The 21633-nt window shown below is 47.9% G+C and overlaps 1 protein-coding gene across 8 annotated transcripts in view; it reads right to left on the reverse strand.

Annotated features, from left to right (window-relative positions):
• Positions 1–21633, reverse strand: part of GRIK4 (glutamate ionotropic receptor kainate type subunit 4) — a 411821-nt gene that overhangs the window by 33283 nt on the left and 356905 nt on the right. For all 8 annotated transcript variants that reach the window (XM_070490069.1, XM_044752710.2, XM_044752707.2 and 5 more), the window contains one exon: positions 11519–11632. In XM_070490069.1, coding sequence (XP_070346170.1) covers positions 11519–11632 — 114 coding nt within the window. The remainder of the gene's footprint in view (positions 1–11518; positions 11633–21633) is intronic.

Here is a 21633-nt window from a genome sequence, read left to right on the forward strand (position 1 = left end):
TGCTTGGCCAGAGTCATGAGAGCCGAAGGATGGAGCCAGGAACAGAAACCTGGGCACCAAGCTCCCGGTCATTTTCTGCAGGACAGTATGGATGGATGGATGGACAGTAGTAAAATGGAATGAGAAGGACAGAGTTCAATAGTCTGCTCTCAGGCTTTAGCTGTGTGATCCCAGGCAAGTGCACACCCCTCTCTCGCCTTGGACGGAGCTAGACTAGATCAAAAGTGACACACTGGTGGCCTGCAGACTACATACAGCCCTCAGACAACTTGTTATTTACCCTGCAAGATTTACCCTTTTTCTGTTAGTTGCTAACATTAAATGATTGGGAGATTCACATAAAAATTCATATTTCTGGCTTTTTAAAAAAAATGGGGTGATCTGGCAACACTGGGGCTACATTGTCCCCTGGCTGGAGCTGAGAGTGGCTGCCCACTTTAGATGGGGTCTGCCCTCTGCAGCATGCCACGGCTACCTTGGTCTGGCACCAGGCTTGCTTCTTTATTTACTATGAAACCACTGGACTAGAGGCTCCCTCAGGACCATTCAAAATTGAAAATGATATGATTATATTCTAGAAATCTAGGAAGTCCGTGGATAGAACTGAAAATCAGTATTAAGCTCAGAGGTTCTAGGAACAGGTAAACTGTCATGCTCAAGATCTTATCAGTCATGGCACAACCTCGACATCACGGTAGGTCATTTTTAAGCTGAGGTCCCCAGAAACCCAAAGGGGAACTACCTATACAGCCCAATCATGGGGGACTTTCAACCTCGCTTCCGGTGGGTTTCCGCCCCTTCTCGGCAAGCCTGTAGGCACATTCCAGAAGCACTTGGGGGTACAGTTTTACACTCCCATTTGGGGACACAGCCCAGAGGGTGCAAAGTGAGGAAGTAAATAGCTTCCCTCTGTCAAAGGGGCAGCTGCTCTTGGACCTTGCAGCCCTTCTACAGTGTGACAGTGACCTCTTGGGTGGTCTGTCTGAGACTGGTTTTCTTTCCCAGTATGGCTTAGACTAGGGAACTGCCCTTTGCTACCAACTGCGAGTTCTCTCCTTCTTGTGCATCCATGCTTGATCTGCATAGAACATTCAGGTGATTTATCTGGAAAATGAAACAACTTGAGAGACAAAGCCTAGGAACTAACAGAACAGAAGAGGAATGGGGAGGAGACTATTCGAGCAAGTCTGGACCCATCACTACATAAATTCTCTAATAGAAAGAAGGACTCAAGAGCAGCAGAATTGGAGTCCCCAGTTAGTCATTCCCGTGTCCATCATGGCTGAGCGTGTCTTCATCATCATCCTAAGAGCCAGTGGCAGCAACAGGAAGACACAGAGAGTGCAGAATCCATACACACAGTCCAGAGGGGGATAAAGAAGCTGATCATGCTTACACACTTGCCACAGCAGAAATCACTAGTTTAGTCCATTCCTGGGGTCCTCCTATACCCCAGAGTTTCTCTGACCAAATGTACACGAATTCTACGTGCCCTGTCACTCATGACTATTTCGCTCAGTGTCTCTAAATTGAGAGACATCCAGGAGAAGAAAACCTTTTATTGTTGCTTTCTGAATCTGAAACCCCATTAGATGCTCAATGTCAGAAATCTATACCTGATTATATCACAACGAGTGAAATTGAGAAAAATGACAGCACTATTTAAAGCTGCCATATTTGGTTATTGGTGATAAGGAAGGATGCCCAGCCATGGGAAAAATTCCTGGAGACTCAAGTTGTAAAACATAGAACATCACACAAACAAGGATCAAGACATAAACACAGCTCCCCTGGAAACATATCAGTCACGTTGGCAAGGCAACATCTGATTCCACTTGTGATTGACTGACGCCAACTAGAAGAGCAAGGAATGGGCAGTCATTTGAGATTTGGGTCTGGGCGTATACAGGCTTGGCTTGGGTTGAGCCCAAGCTGCTTATAGGATGCCAAAGAGAAGTACATTACTTGCAAAGCTCTGAACGCCTACGATTTTTTTCTGTGCGGATGCTTTAGATTGCTTCCTTCCCAAAAGACATCTGAGTTACTGGTGCTCAGGGCAAATCAGGTGTCATGTGCCACAGGCATTTCTTCCAAATAAGAGATTTTCCTTAACCCAAAGGATCTATGATGGTGATGGTTTTCTTCTGAAGAACCCAAAATGCGTCACTATATTCTCTTGATTTCAACACCCAGTTCTCCATATTGACAGATGGAAGAACTGAGACCCAGGGAGGTTAAGTGCCTCGCTCAAATCATTGGTGATGGCTTCAATTTCTCTGGTGCTCATTCGTCAAGCTGTGCCATAGGGAGGTCGTGCTCTCCTCCATTCAAACGGCAGCTGTACCGCATCTTCCCCTCCTTTTCATCTTTGCAAGTTGCTCCAATAAAATCCCTAATCAATCCTATGCCTTCTCCCCAGTGCCAGCAGAATCCCAACCTACTCTAGCTCACCCCCTTCAAGTACTCTTAAACATTATTTATTTACACTCATCATCATTTATTGTGATTCTGTTGTATTTATAGGCACCTGTATTGATTTATACACATCTCTGTTGACTGCAAGTTGAGTCGGTTCCTTCTGCTGAGTATAAGCACTTTAAAGGTAGATAATTGGTTATATATAGTTTACGCCCTGAAGTCTGGGACAGGTCAAGCCCTGCAGATGGGATTGAAAGTTAGATGGAACCGAAATTAGAACTGGTTCCCTTGACTTTTGTACTGTGCTTCAGACTGACCACACCAGAACCAGCGTCCTTGATGCTGTCTGATGGTGGGAGAGACCAAAGGGCTGGCCACAATCCTGGCACGGTGAGGTCCTCTGAATGTTGGCAGTGGAGCTGCCCATGGAGCTATAAAGCAGCACTAAACTTCTCTTACATGTCGAAAGTTCCTCTTACCCTTAAAAAAGTTTCTGTAAACTCACTGATACCTCATTCTATGTGTATTGGAAGAAATGACATTAGAGTAGGGATGCAATTGCTTTTCCAGAGTGTGAAGCCAAGTGCATCAGAATAATAGAGCAAGATAATGCAAGACAGATAGTGAATTAAAACACAGACTCTGGACCCAGACTGCCCAGGATGGAATCCTGGCTTTACCACTTACAAACTATGTGACCCTGAGCAAGCTACTTAACCTCTCTGGGCCTCCGTTTCCTCTTTTGTGACAGAGGATAATAATGAAACCTACCTCATGGGGTTGATTTGAGAGCTAATGCGTTAACGCATAGGAAGGTCTATGTATGTGTTGGCTCCCCCTGTCTAACAGGAGTCATGAGTGAAGGGGGAGGAGGGAGGTGGTATGTGACAAAGGAGGGAACTTCATTTTATACTGATGCTCCTCAGTGGACGAGAAGTACTATTTTCTGTCCTATAGTGACACATGCTAAAGCTACTTTGAGGCAAAATGCCATCTGGCTACAATCACTTTCCGTAACTCCCGGAGTTTCTATGGGTTATAATACATGACTCACGAGGGTTCCCCCAGGGATCTCCCAGGAAGCCATTAGGGCAATACCAAGCTCTCTTCTGGGAGGATGGCTCTTAGAAGCCAGCGATTCCATCTTTTGGAACTCAGTTCCACCTCAGCCTTCCCAGACAGAGTGTGTCAGATGTGTAGTGGGTCCCCTCATGTTTGTGTAAGGGGTGTGTACCCTAGACACCATTTCCCTACATACAAACTAGTGAGACCAACTCTCTGCCGTCCCCACACCCCATTCCCTCCCCAAGCAGAGCCAATGACAACGGCTCGTCGTGTCCTCCATATGGTTTTTCCAGTCTTTGGAACTGAATGGCAATTTATAGAGAGGTTTCCTTCAACTCTCAGCAGTGACCAATGGTCAAAACACTCTCTAGGGCTGAAGAGATAAGAGAACACAGTCTCCACGACTCCTTCTGGAAGAGGCAGAAGGAGGTGATTTCTCCTTGTCCCACCCCAGGAATCCATGGACAGCCTCCCTCAGTGTGTCTGCAAAGGATGGTCTTAAACATATTTTGGTTTAGCATGCACTTTTCACTTCTGACTCTAAGAGGAGAAAAGAAGTAAGCAATTAATTCCTCTTCACAGAAGACACCCAGATGGATTTGTTGCCTATATATAACCTAGATGCCAGCGTGTCTATTCTCACTTTGCTGGTTGGAAATCTGGTATGAGGAGACCTACGTTCTAATCCTGGCACTGACCTTGACTTGCTGAGTAATCCTAGGCAAGCCACTCAACTTCTCTGGGTGCCAATTTCTTCTCCCACAAAATGGAACACCACAATCAACATGAAGGCAGAGGATGAGAACTACTAAAGTGATGTTGATAAAATACCTTGAGCTTCTTGAGAGACGAGCACTTAATAACCAATATTCAAATGATTATACATTCAGGGAGCCGCATGTCCATCATGTGGGCTATCACATTACTTAGCTCTCAGGAATAGAACTCTATTCATTTTCTGTTCTCTTATAAAAGAGTATTAAGCAGTATTAGAAATGATTCACTGGTTTACTTAGCATTGTTCTCCATTTTCCTAGACAGTCTTTCTGAAATGAAACAGACCTTCTTGAGAATCGGGCAATACATCCAGCAAAAATGCTGGGTATTACTTTAATGTTGGCATTTCTTTCTTTCTCACTTTTCACAATCACTGTCTGCTTTCCTCTTTTTTTAAACTTTTCTTGAAAAGGATGACTTTAGCTAAGAGTTAAGAAGAGAGAAAGAAGAGTATGCAACTTTCCCATTTGTTAACCAAAGGAGGAGCAGGACATTATAGGGGAGAATAGTAAACTCACATTTTCAAGGGAGTCTTAGATGCTCTGACTGGCTTGGGACCCTGTATGGGATCATAGAGAGTACCCTCAGATTAGAAAGGATCTCCTAACAAATGGCCTCGACATAGAGAAATACACCTGCTATACTGTAAAGATAGGTAGTTGGAAGTATATGGGTTTGGAGACCGAAAACCTGGGTTCAATGCCACCTCCACCATTGCACTATCTACTCTTTCCACTGTGCCACTAGCTTCAGAATCCTTCTATGTAAAATGCAACTCATACTACCTGCCTTGGGGGATTGCTGAATTAAACCAGCAAGGTATGTGAAAGTGCTTCATAAATAAAGAAACACCAGACAGATGTTAGTCAACATACAAATATCCTGGACATATACCCAACCTCCTTAAATATGTCAACACTGAATTTTTAAAATGTGATTATCCATTTGGGGGCCCTATGTGCCAAAAGTCAAAGCCCAGGTTGGCTTCCGGCACACTCCGATGACGCCTTGCTACAATACTCAGTGTGTGCTTGAGGAATACATATTTACTTTAATATTAATCTGAGCAAAACATCATTAGGCAAACTGCTGGTGCAGAAAAAAAAAGAGGGAGAGAAAACTACATGATATACTGTAATGTCAAATAGGAATGTTTTTGTTTTTCTACACTTTTCTCCCCTCCATCACACAGATATTTGAGAGCTCACAGTCTGCATCTATACCATCAAACCCTGGAATGCAAAATGCCCTCGGGCTTGTACTGATATACTAAATCCTTGAACTTCTCAACAAAAAGAAATGAGCTAATATGTCAAGGAAATCAAGGGAGTCTTGAACTTCAGATGTCCTGTCATTTGACTCCCACAGTTGGAGGACCAGGGGACATCCCAGATTCTAAAGGCTAGATCCTCTATGTATGGCTTGGAAGCTCACCTGACCCCAGCCAGAGATTTTGATGCCTTCCCAGGTGGGTGGGATATTGTATGAGGGACATGCAGGCATCAAGAGGGAGACAGCAATGAGTTCAGGTGGCAGCCACGGCCAGGCCTGAGTAGAAGATGTTTCTGGGCTGCCGGAAACATCTGCCTTCCATCTCTTTCTGTTCTCAAGACCAAGGAGGTAAACGCCAGAAAGAAAAAAACAAATCTATTTAGGTCACTCATCCTGCTGCTGAATACTGGGCCTCCTGACAGCAGCCAGGCTCCTGGGGCTCAGTACTGCTCAACCACGAGCCACAAAAAAAAGTGGTGCTCACTGCCCACAGGATCACAGGGTACCTCCCTCCTCCTCTCCCTTTCTTCCTTCCATACTTATCAAGTAAATACTGCATGTTTAGGATCATTGCATTTTCCATACCAAAAGTTATATCATAAAAATTTATGGTGTGACAAGAGGGTACCTACCCCTCAATGCATCTCCCACCAGGATCTACTTAGGGAGAGAGAGATAAACAAAGAATATCATAATGCACTTATAAATGCTAGAATAGAGGTAGAGGCAGAGGCAGCAGCTCAGAGAAAGAAGAGATCAGCTCCATCGAGGGAGCTACAGTGAAGACAGAGTGCCATTTGAGCTGGATATTGAAGGCAGGGGAGAGCTTGTTAGACGGTTGAGAGGCAAGAAGACGAGCGTGACTCTAGATAAGCAGACAGGAAGAGGCTGACCTGATGGGAAAGTAGTGAGCAATATCGGGTGAAGGTGCCTGCAGCAAAGAACTGGAAGTGGAAAAGGAAAGAGGAGCTTTGTTCTCCATGCTGACAAAATTGGCCTTTTTCTTGTAAGTGGATTTTTTTATTGGATAGCCAGTGAATGATTTTAAGTAGGAGGCTGATAGAATTACATTTGTAGAAAAAATAAAAATAAATTAAAAAAACAAACAACTCTCAGGCTGCAGTATGGGTCAAGGATGGGCTGCAGTGGGGAGCAATTCACACACATTTATTAAATATAATAGCTAGTACTTTATTGTGCATATGTCAGGCACTGTTATAAGTGCATTACATATGCATCCTCATTAAATTTGCATGAAAGCCCATTTTTACAGACGAAGAAACTGAGACATGTGACATGCAGCTAGTAAGTGTCGGATCTGGGAATAGACCAGGCAGCCTCCAGAGTCTATGATTTTCGCTCCACCATTTCTTAGTGAATGCTTATAATGACTGTGGCCCTTTGATGGGGATACTAATGGATAAGAAAAACCCTGCCCTCAAGGAGGACACAGGCCACTGGAATGGCAGAGTTCAGGTTAAACATAAGGAGAGCCTGAATCAGGGCAGAGGAAGTGGGGAAAGACAGTATATTTGAGAATTATTTAGGAGGTGAGCTGACCCACTGAATGTGCCAGGTAGGAGAAGGGAATGGCAGCTCAGGTAACTGATGGAGATGCCACTACCTGAGATGTGGCAGAAGGGAGGAGGGAGAGACATACTGAGTGCAGTTTGCCATGTTTTTGCAGTGCCTGTGAGACGTCAAGGTGGAGACATCTAGAAATGTGTTAGAAATATGCTTCTGGGATTCAGGGGAGCAGGCAGGTTTAGATTTACAGATTTGGGAGTGGGTGAGATTACCCAGGTAGAGAGTTGGGAGAGTGAGAAGAGAAAAGGGCCATGGACATTTAAGGGGCAGAAGGAGAGAGAGAAATCAACAGAAATGATGGAGAAGGCAGTGATCAGAGAGGCAGGAGGAGCAGCAGGAGAAATGGTGACTTGGACTCTAGGAACAGAGAGAGTTGTATGGAGCAGGAGGGAGCATGTGTAACAAACGGCAAGGCCAGACTCCCCAGCCAGCCTCTGAGTGGCAGGGGGTAGGTGGCCAGAAGAGCAAAACATTCTTCTGATTTTGGTCCTATAGATGCCTGAGCAGAAACAGAAATTATACTCCAAGATTAGGAAGAAGGAAAATATCCCATGATCAGCTCTTGACGATCCATGTTCATGAAAAATCCCAGATAATCTTAGATTGCTGGAAATTCACAAATTATTTCTGATTATCTTCAGCCTTCAGAGATACATACCTGCCACTACTTACTATTTTGGAGGGTTTTGCAGTGATTTCTAATGAGGCATTTATACTTTGGGTTAATTATTATGACTTTTGCGCACAGGTTTGATGATCACCAGATGCTCGCTTTTTGGTAATCATCGCTCATGATTCAGGTGACCTCAGTTATAGAACTAAAGTAGAGGTTCGAGGTCATTATAGATTATAAACTAAATGAAATTAACCATATTTTTGCTCACAGATAACTAGCAATTAGAGAAAATTGACAAAATAATTAACACTCAGTATTCAACTTTAATTTCATGAACAACGCTATTATACTAGAGGGAGCTTCTCTATGTAATTTTAGGGTTAGGCTCTCATGGTGAGCTCTACAGAGCAATCCTTTGGCATTAGCTGTTCTTGCTAATGCCTCCTTTGTTTCAGATGCAGCAAAGTTCATCTCAGACTTGTTCTCACCAGCTCTTTCCTGGTTTAGTCGATTCTGGATTATTCTCTCCCCAGCTGACTTTTTGGTACTTTCTAAGCCTAGTGCCTCACACGCAGAATGCACTCAAGAAATATTTGTTGAATAAATGTACAAACAGTCAGTTCTGCTTAGTGTAAGCTGTTCGTGCCAGCACTCAGTTTTTGCTCAGCTGGGCCCCCTGTTATGAATCAGATCTGAGCATCCACGTGGCACACTAGTGCCTCAGCATGGAGGTTAGAGGAGGGGAGGAATCCTGACCAGACCGGGGAACTGTATCAGTTAGGGTTCTCAAGAGAGACAGAGAGAACCAGTAGGATATATATGTGTGTGTGTGTGTGTGTGTGTGTGTGTGTGCACGTGTGTATCTGTGTGTGTGTATAAAGAGATTTTATTTTAAGGAATTGGCTCATGTGATTGCGGGAGCTGGTAAGTCCAAAATCTGTAGGGCAGGCTGGAAATTCAGGCAGGATTTCTACATGATAGTCTTGAGGGAAATTCCTTCTCCTTTGAGAAACCTGTTTTTGCTCTTAAGGCCTTCAACTGATTGGGTGAGGCCCACCAACATTATCAAGGGTAATTTCCTTTACTGAAAGTCAACTGATGGTAGATGTTAATCACATCTACAAAATACCTTCACAGGAATAGCTATACTAGTGGTTGACCAAACATCTGGGCACCATAGCTTAGCCAAGCTGACACATAAAGCTTCACCTCCCAGGAGCTAATGCAGGGGAACTAAGACGGTAATAGGTTTGTGGGTGGTAGGAAACATTTGGCCAGCAATCCAATTAAGGATGTCCAGAGGATTGGTGCATTGGAGTTTGGTTCTGGCCAGAGTCAATATTCAGGACAGTGGTGCCCTGGGTGGTGAGGGTGGCACACCAGCAGATGCCCCCAGGTATTGGAAACTCTTGGGATCAGGTGCCTTCACCCACATGCCTCCTCATGGTCCATCAGGTCATGAGTGGGGCAAGCCTTCCCTCAGCGTTAATCAAGGAATCAAGGCCAGAGCTTGGTTCCATGGCCTGGCCACAAGAGGAGAGTTTGGAGGAAGGCTGTGTGTCTCCATTTCTTTGGATGCTCCCTCAGGGGTCAGCTGGGGAAGCAGAGGGCGGTGGGCTCAAGAAACGGTGCTGGTTGGAAAACCGCCTAGGGAGGACTGACAGCTGTACTGATGATAAGAACACCGTCTTGAGAGTTAGGAGACCAACAGCCGTGAAGACCAATGAGAAAAGGTGCACAGGGCGCCTTACAGGACAAGTTATTCAAAGATCCCATGAATGAGGGTAGCGCTGGTGTCAGAGAGAAAGCACAGGCTCCAGTCACACCATGCCTGGGTTTGAACCCCATTCTTTCACTTGTTTGTATTCGGCCTCATCCAAGTTTTGAGAACTGATTGCACCTGTCTCCTCATTTCTAAAGTAAGAACAACATAACTGTATTGGTTTCCCAGGGCTGCTGTGACAAACTGCCATAAACCGGCTGGTTGACAACAACAGAAATGTATTGTCTCCTAGTTCCGGAGGCTACAAGTTCAAAATCCAAGCCAGCCAGGCCGTGCTCCCTCTGTGGCTGTGGGGGAGGAAGCTTCCTTGTCTCTTCCAGCTTCTGGTGGGTGCTGGCAAGCCGTGGAGTTTTTTGGCTTGTAGATGCATCACTCCAGTCTGCCTCCAAATTCACATGGTCTTCTCCCCTGTATGTCTATGTGCAAATGTCTCTCTTTTTAGAAAGACACCAGTAATTGGATTAGGGCCCACCCTAATCCAGTATGACCAAATCTTAACTTGATTACATCGGCAAACACCCTATTTCCAAATGAGGTTACATTCACAGGTCCTGGGGGTTAGGGCTTCATCATATCTTTTGAGAGAACACAATTCAACCCATAATAACAGCCCCCATCACAAATGCCTGAAGGAGTGTCAAAGACATAGGAGGTGCTCAATGAACGGGAGCTATCAGCATCATGGAAAAGAGTAGGAGGGATCAAAATCCCCCTTAATCCACAAGACAGACACATCAATAACAGCGTCGACTGTGACCAAATCCTCACATTTCTTTCTGTCTTAGCCTGGGGAGCTTGGGATTTTGATGCTGTCTCTTCTTTCAGAAGACGTGGCCCCCTTCCCCAAGCCAGGCAGTGACCGCAATAGACACCGAGCCCCAGCACAGCACAGCACTCTTCCTAGCCGCCTGAGGGGGCTCTGCGACCAGGAGACCTTCCTCCCAGAGAATTGGGCCGCAGTTCCTGTTGCCCCAGCAGCTGCCAGCTACATGAGCCCAGGTTGGGGCTGTGAATACAGACAATCCCCTTTCCCTAGGGCTGGGGTTTGGGCCCGGGAAGGGGTCAGAGCTGGAGGGTCATTTCTTCAGCAGGCAGGTGGGGTGAGCTCTTGGTTCCTTCCCTGTTGGGCAGCCTTGTGGTGCCAGGTTATGCACTGGAATACAGCATGTTGGTGTGACCTTGGACAGCTAAAGTGACTAGAGTATTGGGGAAACCCACATAATAGCTGTGCACTTAGAGCCAGTTTGGATGAAAGGATGAGCGGAAGGCTCTCCTGGTTCAGTAAGGTGAACAAGGTCAAGTCAACCACGTGCTGGCAACATAATGACGATCCACTTTGTGGATGAGGGACAGCCAGGGTTACTCTCCCGATGCTTATGCCACCAGCCAGTATACTCTGATGTCACGTCCATCCTCTGCGGCCCGTTGGTGTGCTTTCACAAACTCATTTTGACACTTATTCTACTCACTCTAGCCAACCTAACCAGAGAATTCTTTTTAGTAAGGGATTCAGAAGAGGAGACAGGCCAGGTATAAGCGACATGAGATGATCTGCTCTCTCTTCACCAGTACAGATAATCAGTACATTCCCTCACCAGATGCAATGCTCAGAGGGAGCAGAGGTGGACCTGGGAGTCGGGGAAGGCCTCAGAATGCTGGGAGACTTATCTGGGCTGGAGGCTCCAGCCCCAAGGAGGAGGCAGAGTGACCGACAGGGCCAATCGCCAACACACTATGCACCAAGGGTTGAATAGTCACTCTTGGCCATCCCTATTCAGTGAGGCAGAAACAATTTTTACTGGAAAGCCCACAAGTGTGAATTTTCCATTCTTCCTCTTTGCAAGCCCGCACAGCTGATGGGGGCAAAAATAGCCCAGCACATTCGCATTTAAGTCTTGAAATCTAAATATTTCCATGAGTCATTCATTATTACCATGTAACTCAGTGTTTGCATGCAAATAACTTTAATGACATAAGTGCTTATAAAATAAGTCTCTTACCATATGAACCCGGTAAAGAATGCTAATTCCCAGAGTCATGAACGGCTTCGAGAAATCAATCACCTTCTCCCGTTCAGCAGTGATGGTGAGGCCTGCCACAGCCAGATCTGCTTTCTGAAAGGGACAGAGAGAGACCATCAGAGGGTGGCCACGTAAGATGGGGCACAGAGGCCGTCACTGATGGGGAGAAGTTAGTCTGGTCTGGCTTTTCTGCTTGGGGAGGGATCCTAAGCAGCCACAGCATATCCCAGGTCTGAATGATCACTCACGAAATGACATGGATCTTGAAGCAATAACTCATGCCTTTTTGAAGTTAGACCCCTCTAAACATATAAACAATTATAAAAAGCAAGGGGGATCACTACAGGCTGTTCAGAGATGGACTCGAACTGCCTGAGGGGAGAGAGAACTGGCAGATAGGGCTCCCGGATTCTCAATATTGGGTAGTTTTTTTATTCAACATATTAATTCATTCAATCAACAAACTTCAGAGTCTCTCTGTCATGTAAGACGCATCAGTGGGGGGAGTTACAGTGAAAGATAAAAATGATGAACACATAAGACATAAGAAACGATCTGATGTGACCACATTCACTTCATGGTGAGGAAATGGAGACCAAGAAACTGAGCAAGTGGCCCAATGTCATAAAGCTGGGACTGGAACTCAGTCCTCCTGGACCATCGGTCAATTAAGTTGTTGTCATGGCTAAAATTCAGGTGCCACAGGAGAATTAAAAGAAGGGGCTCTGGTCCCTTTCATGCAAAATCACCAGAATTTGTTCTGAAGATGTGTCTTCCCTTTCTCTTTGCCTCTATGTTGCATCTCAAGTGCCCACATCTGATGAGAGTCTGTTCTGAATTAAGGCCTTCTGGAAAAGGAGATGCCATAGGCTTCCTCAATACTCCCCTCTGTCAGGAAGTTCTTCCTTATATTTAATTTAAATCCACCCTGTTGCAAAGCAAGCTCGCTTCCTATTGGTCTGCTCCCCTATACCCAGAGCGATGGGAAACGCCCACAGCTGGCTTTCAGTTCTGGTCCATGCCCTGCCCTAACTAACTAACTAACCTAGCCTAGTTGCTTCACTTCTCCAGGCTTCCTTCATCTCATTCTTAAACCAAGGATGGGGGTTAAGAGAGTGCTAGGATGCTTCCCAGAAATTCTCTATCAGTGATTTTCAAACTGTGGTCCACGACCACCTGCATCAGAATTGCCTTCAGGGCTTATCAAAATGTGAATTCTGAGTCTCACCCCAGACCCCCTGGACCAGACTCTCTGGGGTAGGATCCAGGAATCTGTATTTGTAGTAAGTAGCCCAGGTGATTCTGACTTGTAACAATACTTAAGAACCATGTCTATAGCCTAGGCATGTCTCTCAGACTGCCTTCCAATGGTTTACATTTCAGCTTCTTTAACTCCTCTTCTAATGCTGGTGGATTAGAAGAATCCCCATGACTCTTCCTAAATCATTGCAAAGAAAGTAGGGAGACAGACATGCTGGCCCTCATTTTACACATGAGGGAATTTGTGATTTGTGTACAAGAAGGATAAATCCATTGGCAAAGGTCAGTTTCTTTCACATCTCAACCCCAAACCTCCACTCCCAATTCACGTTCCATCTGCTAGAGCGGCCCCATGGTCCAGCATAGGTTAGCAAACTCAGGGCCTTACATATTGAGGCCAGGCTTCAAAGAAACAAGAAGACAGATGTAAGAGATTTTTAATACAAAACGAAAAATGTGACTGACTCGTTGGGCTCAGTCTGTGTTTCCCCCAGAGAATGTTGATTCCTGCCATCAAGTGAATCACCCCTTGGGTCAGAGAGTGAGGTTTGATTAGAGGATGGTCAGCACCTTCATTGGAGGGGCCGTTTGGAGAGTGGTAGGGCCTTTCAGAACCTCTGCCCCTCAATGACAGTGACACCGACTTGAGTTCAGCTCACGAGCACCGCTGTAAAGCAACCGAAATCAACCACAAATGCCAGCAGGTGCAACGCCAGTCCCATGTGTGCGGGCTGATGGCAAGCCAGCAGCCCAGCCCTGCCCGAAACTTGGGAGGAGGAGGTAAGAATGAAATGGGTTGGAATGAAGGAAGTGAAGGAAATATTAGGAAAAGCAAAACCGATAAAATGGGCAAGAGGTAAACATAGCATCCAGTCCTTTCTCTAGTTATTAAAAAAAATATATATATATATATATGTCCAAATCAATTAACCAAAGTCAATAACTCGATTCCCAAGTTTCTTTTCCCCTCACACAGCTTTCCTCCAAAAAGGGCGAACTTTGGATTAAAATTTGGAAATCATTTCACAAGTTTATAAAAGTTGGCCAACAATGACACTATGGCAAAGCCATTCCATACGGAGAGAAAGCTGGAGACGGACAGCAGCCCAGGAGGGCCCTTTCCTGAGGACGTGCAGAACGACCATGTACCCAGGGAGGGTTTGCCTCAAGCTCAGACAGGGCATTTCTCTCTATTCACAAATAGACACTTTTCAAAACTGGGCCAAACAGAAAAGCTGCCTCCTGTGGACAATGCTGACTCATTGCCCCCAGCCTGTCTCTCTTTGCTTTGTCCCACTCAAGAGTAAGTTGGGGTAGGGGAGGCAGAGAAGGAGGAAAGAGACAGTAAAGGGCAATGACAAGCTGAAAGAAACATGGGGGTTTTGTGGTGGTTGTTTTCTATCTTTAATGGACTCAGTATAGAACAGTAATTATCTACCCCGGCTTCAATGCACCCCAGGGCATCAGCGACAACCTCCTGGGATCAGGTTATTCCAGAAGACGTGCAAGCATTTTATTTTACCTTAGTTAAAAAGACATTACGCTATAAAGCAGTCTTAGATGAGGAGATAATGTGCCATGAAACCAAACTAACAACCAAAGAGGGTTGGGAGTGTAAAAATGCTAGCAGTTGCCAGAGTGGGAGCTGAGGGAAGTGTGGGAACCATGGCAGCTCATTCGAGGCCTTCTCCACCTCTGGCCACTTGTGGGGAGTGGAAGCTGTGCTCTCCAGTGGAAAGAGCAGTCGACAGGACATCAGAAGACCTGGCTGTCATCGCAGCTGGGCCACACACTCAGTGTGACCTTGGGCATGTTATTCCACTCTCTGGGCCTTGGTTTCCTCCACTGTAAAATGAAAGGGTTCAACTAGACGCTCTCTAAGCTCTTTCCCAGCTCCTAAACCCCAAGCTTTCATTTTGCCTGGCTACAAGAAGCAGAGCTTAGTCTAATTGACCCCTATTTTGCTCTAGAAGATCAGATGGCGGTCGGCAGAATTGAATGTTATCAAGCAGTCGAGGAGAATGAGCTCTGAGGAGGAAACTCTTTATCGGACTAGTCAGCAAAGAGCAGCAGCTGACAGGGACTCAAGGCAGGGACATTTTATTTTGGGGAAGGAAATCCAGAAAGGTCAGGAAGATGCAAAACCATCTGGAGTGAGCAGGTCTGGAAGTGTAGCCCCGGGGGTTGGGAAACCAGAAAAGAGAAGGATGCCCGGAGCCAGAGAAGGAAGAGACGGAAGCCTAGTCAGAGGAAGTGGCAGAGAGTTCTCTGTGCTTCACTATGTTCCTGGTCGTGTTGTGCATGTGTGTGTGCACGCACAGGCGTGTATAAATACATTCCCTCCAAAAGAAAGACCTCTCTCCTCTCCCCAGCGTTGACTGAAAGCGTTCTTTGAAGAGCTTCATGTTCTGCCTCTGAGAGATCCCCTCTTTCATCACCTGGATGTTTGTGGAATTTACAAGGGGAGGGCAGGCTGCAGCCAGCCAGGAGGTGACTTCCAAAACACACCATCCTCCGCCATATGGAGTTTAATAGGGGTCTTGTAACTGCCACTGCTGCTATCAAAGCCTGAAGGCTCGGCGCGGCCTCTGCTCTTCTCCTGGGATCTGGGGCCTGGCTGGGAGGAAGGCAGCGAATGCACAGCTGGGCTCCAGTCTGCATCCGCTGGAGCCTCCTGCTCCCACCCCGCGCTTTCCTGAGAACGTCAGCAGGAGGGGTCTGATGGCAGAACCAGATCCTAGGTGATCGGAGGTGAACAAAGATCTCCTCTGTCTCCTTTTCCTTCTCTTTTAGACACCTGCTGCCCCCTTTGGGGCAAAATACTCTCTCTTCCCCTCGGCAGTGCCCCAGGACCACTGCATGGACCTCTAGCTCCCTCAGCCCCGCCTCCCTCTGCCTGGCAGCCCACCCCACACCCCCCACAAGCTAATGAGAGGATGGGTTGGGTCAGAAGACCTGGCTCTGGCCCTTGTCTGCCATATGTCTATAGCAACTCACTTACCCTCTCTGGGTCTCATTCTACCAGGCTATGCAACAGGGCAATGCCTGCCCATCAATATTATGTGAGAGCCGAGAGAGATGATGGATGTGGAAGAGCCTTATAAACTGTACACACTCTGGAATTCCACCACACCTATAAGGGATTGTTCAGGCAATAGACCAGGTGGTCAAGACTCAGCCTCCAGTGTGGGCCACACCTGTCTGGACTCTCTTACTTACTTATTTGCTGTGTGACCTTGGGCAAGTCATTTAACCTCTCTAAGCCTCACTTGCTCATATATGAAGTGGGGATAAGAATCATACCCACCTCCTAGAATTGCTGAGCAAGTGAATGAGACAGTGCTTGTAAATGCTGAGCATGGGGCCTGGTTCACAGTAAGTACCCAATAAACGTTCGCTGTCAGGATGATGATGGCGGTGGTGATGATGATGGTGGTGATGATGAAGGTGATGATGATGATGGTGATGATGGTGATCTCAACAAGGGCCTCTGAGGACAACATCCTAACCCATGATGAGTTGTAGGAATGTCAGGGCAGCAGCCAGGCCTGTTCTTTTCTTTTTTTTTTTTTGAGGAAGATTAGCCCTGAGCTAACTACTGCCAATCCTCTTCTTTTTTGTGGAGGAAGCCTGGCCCTGAGCTAACATCCAGGCCCATCTTCCTCTACTTTATATGTGGGACGCCTACCACAGCGTGGCATGCCAAGTGGCGCCATGTCCGCACCCGGGATCCGAACCGGTGAACCCCAGGCCACTGAGAAGTGGAACGTGCGCAGTTAACTGCTGCGCCACTGGGCTGGCCCCATGGCCTGTTCTACCTCCATGCAGGGCAGAGGCCCCTGGACACTTGGCCCCTGGTGGCCTTTCCCAGATGACCTGGGACATGCACACAGCTGTGCTGACACAATGTGCTTCCCCGGTATGACTGCTTGTCTCTGAAGATCCACATAATGACCTTCTGAGGCCTCATACTGTCCCGTCGCTTGGAAAACTCAAGGAAAAAACTGACACCCAGCTTGGAAGCCAAATGCAGTCAGTCTCCAGTCTCTTCCTCATCATATGACTCTCCCCTGGGGACAGTGGATTAAATGACCTCCCCAGCTTCCTTTGAATTCTGGACCCACCATGCTATCTCTGATCAGCCTACAGATCTTTTTTCTCTGGCTTTTTTACGCTATCCCCTCCCAAGCCCCCAGCTTCTTGCCCCCTGGGGAGGCCGGCAGCTTTCTACTCCTCTGCAAGTCACATTCGCACATATCCCGTTTCACCTGCTACTCAGGCCCCATAGCGCCTCACATTCTTTGCTGTCGCTTACTTAACTCTGTAATTGTGTTGCTTAACTGTGGAAAGCTTTGGGAGGCCACAGTTGGAATGAGCAAATGCTACACAGAATAAGACGGTACTGAGCATTGCTGGAAACCTTCATTCCAAAGTAATTGTCTCTGGAGAGCCTCTGTATATTGAAAAGGCTTATGGAATTGCAAGCAAGGCCAGGCCCGGGGCTGTGGGAACCAGGGCCGGATTATCCGTAAACACCCAGACAGCAAGGAGCCCCAAGTCCAGCAGGCCCGGCTTTCTAGGGAGGGATAACGCACGTTAGACTCTGGCTGGGGATCTGGGCCGAGGGTGACGTGGGACCCCCGAGCTCAGCGGGGTCCCTGGAAGCTCTGTGTCCTGAGTTCTGCCACCAGATGTGGGATCTTGGGGCGAGCAGGGACTGCCTGCAGAACCCACTGCCCCTCTCCGGGGCCCCCGCCCCCCACCTTCATGCTCAGCATTCCCTCCGTCCTCCTTACTGACTCTCCGTTCTGCCCTAGGCAGTGTGCAAGGTGCTGGGGTACAGGGGTGAGCCAACCCAGGCACAATCCCTGTCAGCAAAGAGCTTACTGTCCAGTGGGGAAGGCAGACAGTCATCAGATTGTCAAGAAAAAATGTGTAAAATTACAGCCATGGTAAGTGCTGTACGGGGTCGTAGGTGAGAAGGCAGAGCAGAGGGTTGACAGAGCCTGACAGGTCCAAAGGGGCTTTCTCCAGATGAGACTCAAAGTGACTTGAAAGAAGTCACCTGTGAGAAGACCTGGGATGAGCATTCCCAGGAGAAGGGACAGCACGTGCCAAGGCCCTGAGGCAGGAAGGAGCTTGGTGCATTCTGGGGCTGGAAGAAGGCCAGAGAGCTGGCAAACACAGAGTGTGCTGTAAGATTAGGCTGGAGAGGCAGGCAGAGACGCAACGCCTTCAAGAGCCATCAGAAGGCCCTGAAATATTTTAAGTAGTGGATGGCCTCCAGGATCAGATTTGTAATAGTCATATGGCTAACACCTATAGCCCTTCCTGTGTGCCAGACACCGAACGAAGCACTTTAAGTGTGTTACCTCACTCAGTGCTCACAATACCCCTATTATTACTATTATTATCCAGATTTTAAAGATCAGAAAATTGAGGCACAGAGAGGTTAAGGAACCTGCCCAAGGTTGCACAGCAAGTAAGTGGCAGAGCCAGGATTCACACCTGGGCAATTTGGCTTCAGAGGCTACATCCTGAACCTGCAACACATTCAACAGGCTCTAGTGAAGAAAAAAGACAGAAGAGAGGCAAGAAGGGGCCATCCTCATTTTTATCCTCACTCCCTTGCCATTTACATCACTCCACGCAGGGCGATCTGGTCTCTCTGCCACCACTTTATCACTGTTGCCCAGCTGGCCGGCAGTGAGCTGCAGGTCACGTGTCTAAGGGACGCTTTCCAGCCCTTCTCTTGCTGAACCTCCCAGCCGGCTACTCTCTGCAGCCCCTGCCTGGCTGTCCTGAAGGAGGCCAATGTCAAGAACACCGCTGTCCCTCCCTCCACCTCTGTCTTGTGACTACACTGCCCTGCCTCGGTGGCACCAAACCAAACTGGGCTCAAATGCTAGCCCTGCCAGTTATGGACTGTGTGACCACGGGCAGGTTTCACACCCTCTCCACACTCACTGTTCTCATCTGTGAAATGGAAATGATAATCACCCACCTGGGGCTGTTATGAGGATAAATGAGATAATACACATAAGGCGCAAAGCACAAGCCCGGGCATACACGGGTGCTCCATAAATGGGGGTTACAAATATTGTTTTTCTAACAAAACCAACTCTTACACCATGGCAACTATATCGGTCCTTCCTCTTAAAAATTATCCATGATCCTCACTCACCCACAGCCCGGCCTGGGAGTCAGGCCCTCACGGTCTGCCCGCTCCTGTGAGGTTGGCCTCATTTCCCAGCTCAGCTCAGCTGACTCTCGGACACACCGTGTGCTTTCGTGCAGCCAGAGCTCCAAGAGGCCACTTTCTCCCCCTGGACCCTTGCTCTTCAAGGTCCATTCAAAGTTCGCCTCCTTGTAAAAACTTCTCTGTCATCTTGCCAGGAATAAGCGCTCCCTCCTCGCCATTACCGGAAGACAGAAGACTCTGCTGATTCAGTCACATGGTGTGTGCCATCAATGCCTCGTATCAGAGCTGGGGCTCGGGCTTACACTCCCACTCGGCAGTTATTAGCTGTGTGGCCTTCGGGAAGGACTTATCTTCTCCATTCCTCAGTTTCTTCATCCATAAAATTCCCACCCTCATGGAACCTCTATGGGAATTAAATGAGCAACCCATGCAAAGCCCATGCCTGGCACAGAATAACGCTCAATAAATGTCAGCTCTTACTATTATTATCGTTGTTGTGGACACTCATGCACACATCTTAGCTCCCCGTTAGATTACAAGAAGCAAGGACGAAGTCTTTGAAAAACTTAACATATATAGTATTTCAAAGTTGCCACTGACCCCATTTCACAGACCGAGAAACTGAGGTCCAGAGAGATGAGTGATTTGCTCAAGTACACACAGCTCGGCTATGGAGAAAGCCGGCTTCAGATGTACGGATTCTCGGGACGGGGCACTTCGCTTTCTTATGGCTGTACTGTTCATAGTAACTTTCCCAAAGTGGGCACACAAGAAGTCCCCCAGGAACAACCAGCACAGCCAACAGTGCAGGGGACAGGGGGACAACGCCCCAAATCTGGCCACCCCTCGAGTCCCTTCTTGCCGCCAGCAGAATCAGGCTGATTTCTGACACATGCTTGTACGCAGGAGGGACTCCGTCAGGAAGCTGGAATGCTATAACCAGATTCAGATCGAGCTCCGGCCCTGGTCAGATACACTTCCTCATCCTGCAGCCGAAGGAAGTCTTGAAGCCCTCGATCCCCACTAGAGGGCTCCCGTCTCCCTTTGCCCCTCCCCAGGCCTGGTTCCCTGTAACACCTGGGACAGCGTTACCTGGGGCGCCCAAGCAGAAGAGGAATGCGCCCCATACTCCATGCTTAAGGTTGCTGTCCACAGAGGGGTGTAAGGAGGGGTGTTAATTACACCCTGGGAAAGAACCGAGACGACAAGGACACGCCTAGCCTGAGCCAGGGGGCCAGGAGAGGAAGGACCTGCTCCATGGAGCTGCTTCCCAATTCTCCCCAGCCCTCAGGCCTTCCCCGCTGTGCAGCGCAGACTGACGTCTGCAGCTCAGCCCATCTCAGATTAGATTAGCTGCTTACTTCCTGTCTTTTGATCAATTTATCTGCTGGGTGCCCTTCTCCCTTCCCCCTCCGCCCCCAGCTAGTGAGAGGCCCAGGGAACCCGCGATGACTCACTGGGGTCACCAAGCTGAGCCGCCACTGGATCTGAAGGAGATGGGGAAGCTCACTCCCACCCCTGGCTCAGGCATCGGCAGGAGTCATCATTAGACTTCCTCAGGAACGCGCATGTCTGCATTTCTGCTGCACGAGGCAGGCCGCCTTCCTACTCCACCCGCAGTAGGGTGGGCCCAAGGATAAACTTTTAGGGTCACATGGCACCTGCAGAATGGCTAGTGTCCCTGTCCACTGGGGAGACGAACTGTCAACCCCACCACTGCTCCTTCTTTCAGGCCAGGATACGGGAATGAGGGTAAGGGAATGGTGAATGGCACCCACTTAGTCACCTGTGACACACACACAGACAGACACACACAATAAACCCAGCCTGTGCCTTCTAAGCCCCAAAGACTTGCTTCTTGTTCAGAGGAGCCTTTGCGAACCAGTCTGAGCCCAGATTCGTGGGATGTATCCGCGCTCAGTGGACTGTGCCCATCCTCCGCGATGCTCAGGGAGCTGAGGCCAGAGGAGCATCAGCATTCCTGGGGAAGCAGCAATGTCATTCAGAGGTCCAAGTGCTCCCTGGTGCTATTTCTCGAGGTGACAGTCTCCTCTCAGGGTTGGATGAATTTCTTTAGAGTTAAATTAAAATCCCCATGAAATATTTAGTTGGCTCCGCTCGGGGCTGCATTATTGGCCTGTGCGGGCAGATTTCAGGAGACGAGCAGGCTTATGACAGGAAGGAGTTGGCATCTACTCATGGGGGAGGCGGGGTGGCGCAGGGGGCCACGTAGCTACTGTTCACCTTTGACCTCCCATCACAGGCTCCCATTCACTGACCATGGATGCTCATGCCCTTCGGGGTCAAACTGACAGATGTCTGAGTCCCCACTCTGCCGTTCACCAGCTGAGCAAATACCTGACGCCTGGGCTTCGGTTTCCTCATCTCTAAAATGGGCAAAATAATGCCTGTTTCTCATGACTGTGTGAGGCTTAAATCCAATAACCTGTGAAAATGGAGCTCAGGGCTAGTCCTGCCTCTCACGATCCCCTCCTCCAACCACAGTTAGAGGGGTCTTCTGAAAAGCTAAAGCAGATTATGCCATTCTTCTCGGTGCTGCCTTCTCAATCTCTTAATCCTTTTTAGGCCGTGGACCCCTAGAGCAGTCACATGGGGTCTGTTAACCCCTTCT

Source organism: Equus asinus, chromosome 20 (assembly GCF_041296235.1).
Source record: "Equus asinus isolate D_3611 breed Donkey chromosome 20, EquAss-T2T_v2, whole genome shotgun sequence".
NCBI lineage: Eukaryota > Metazoa > Chordata > Mammalia > Perissodactyla > Equidae > Equus > Equus asinus.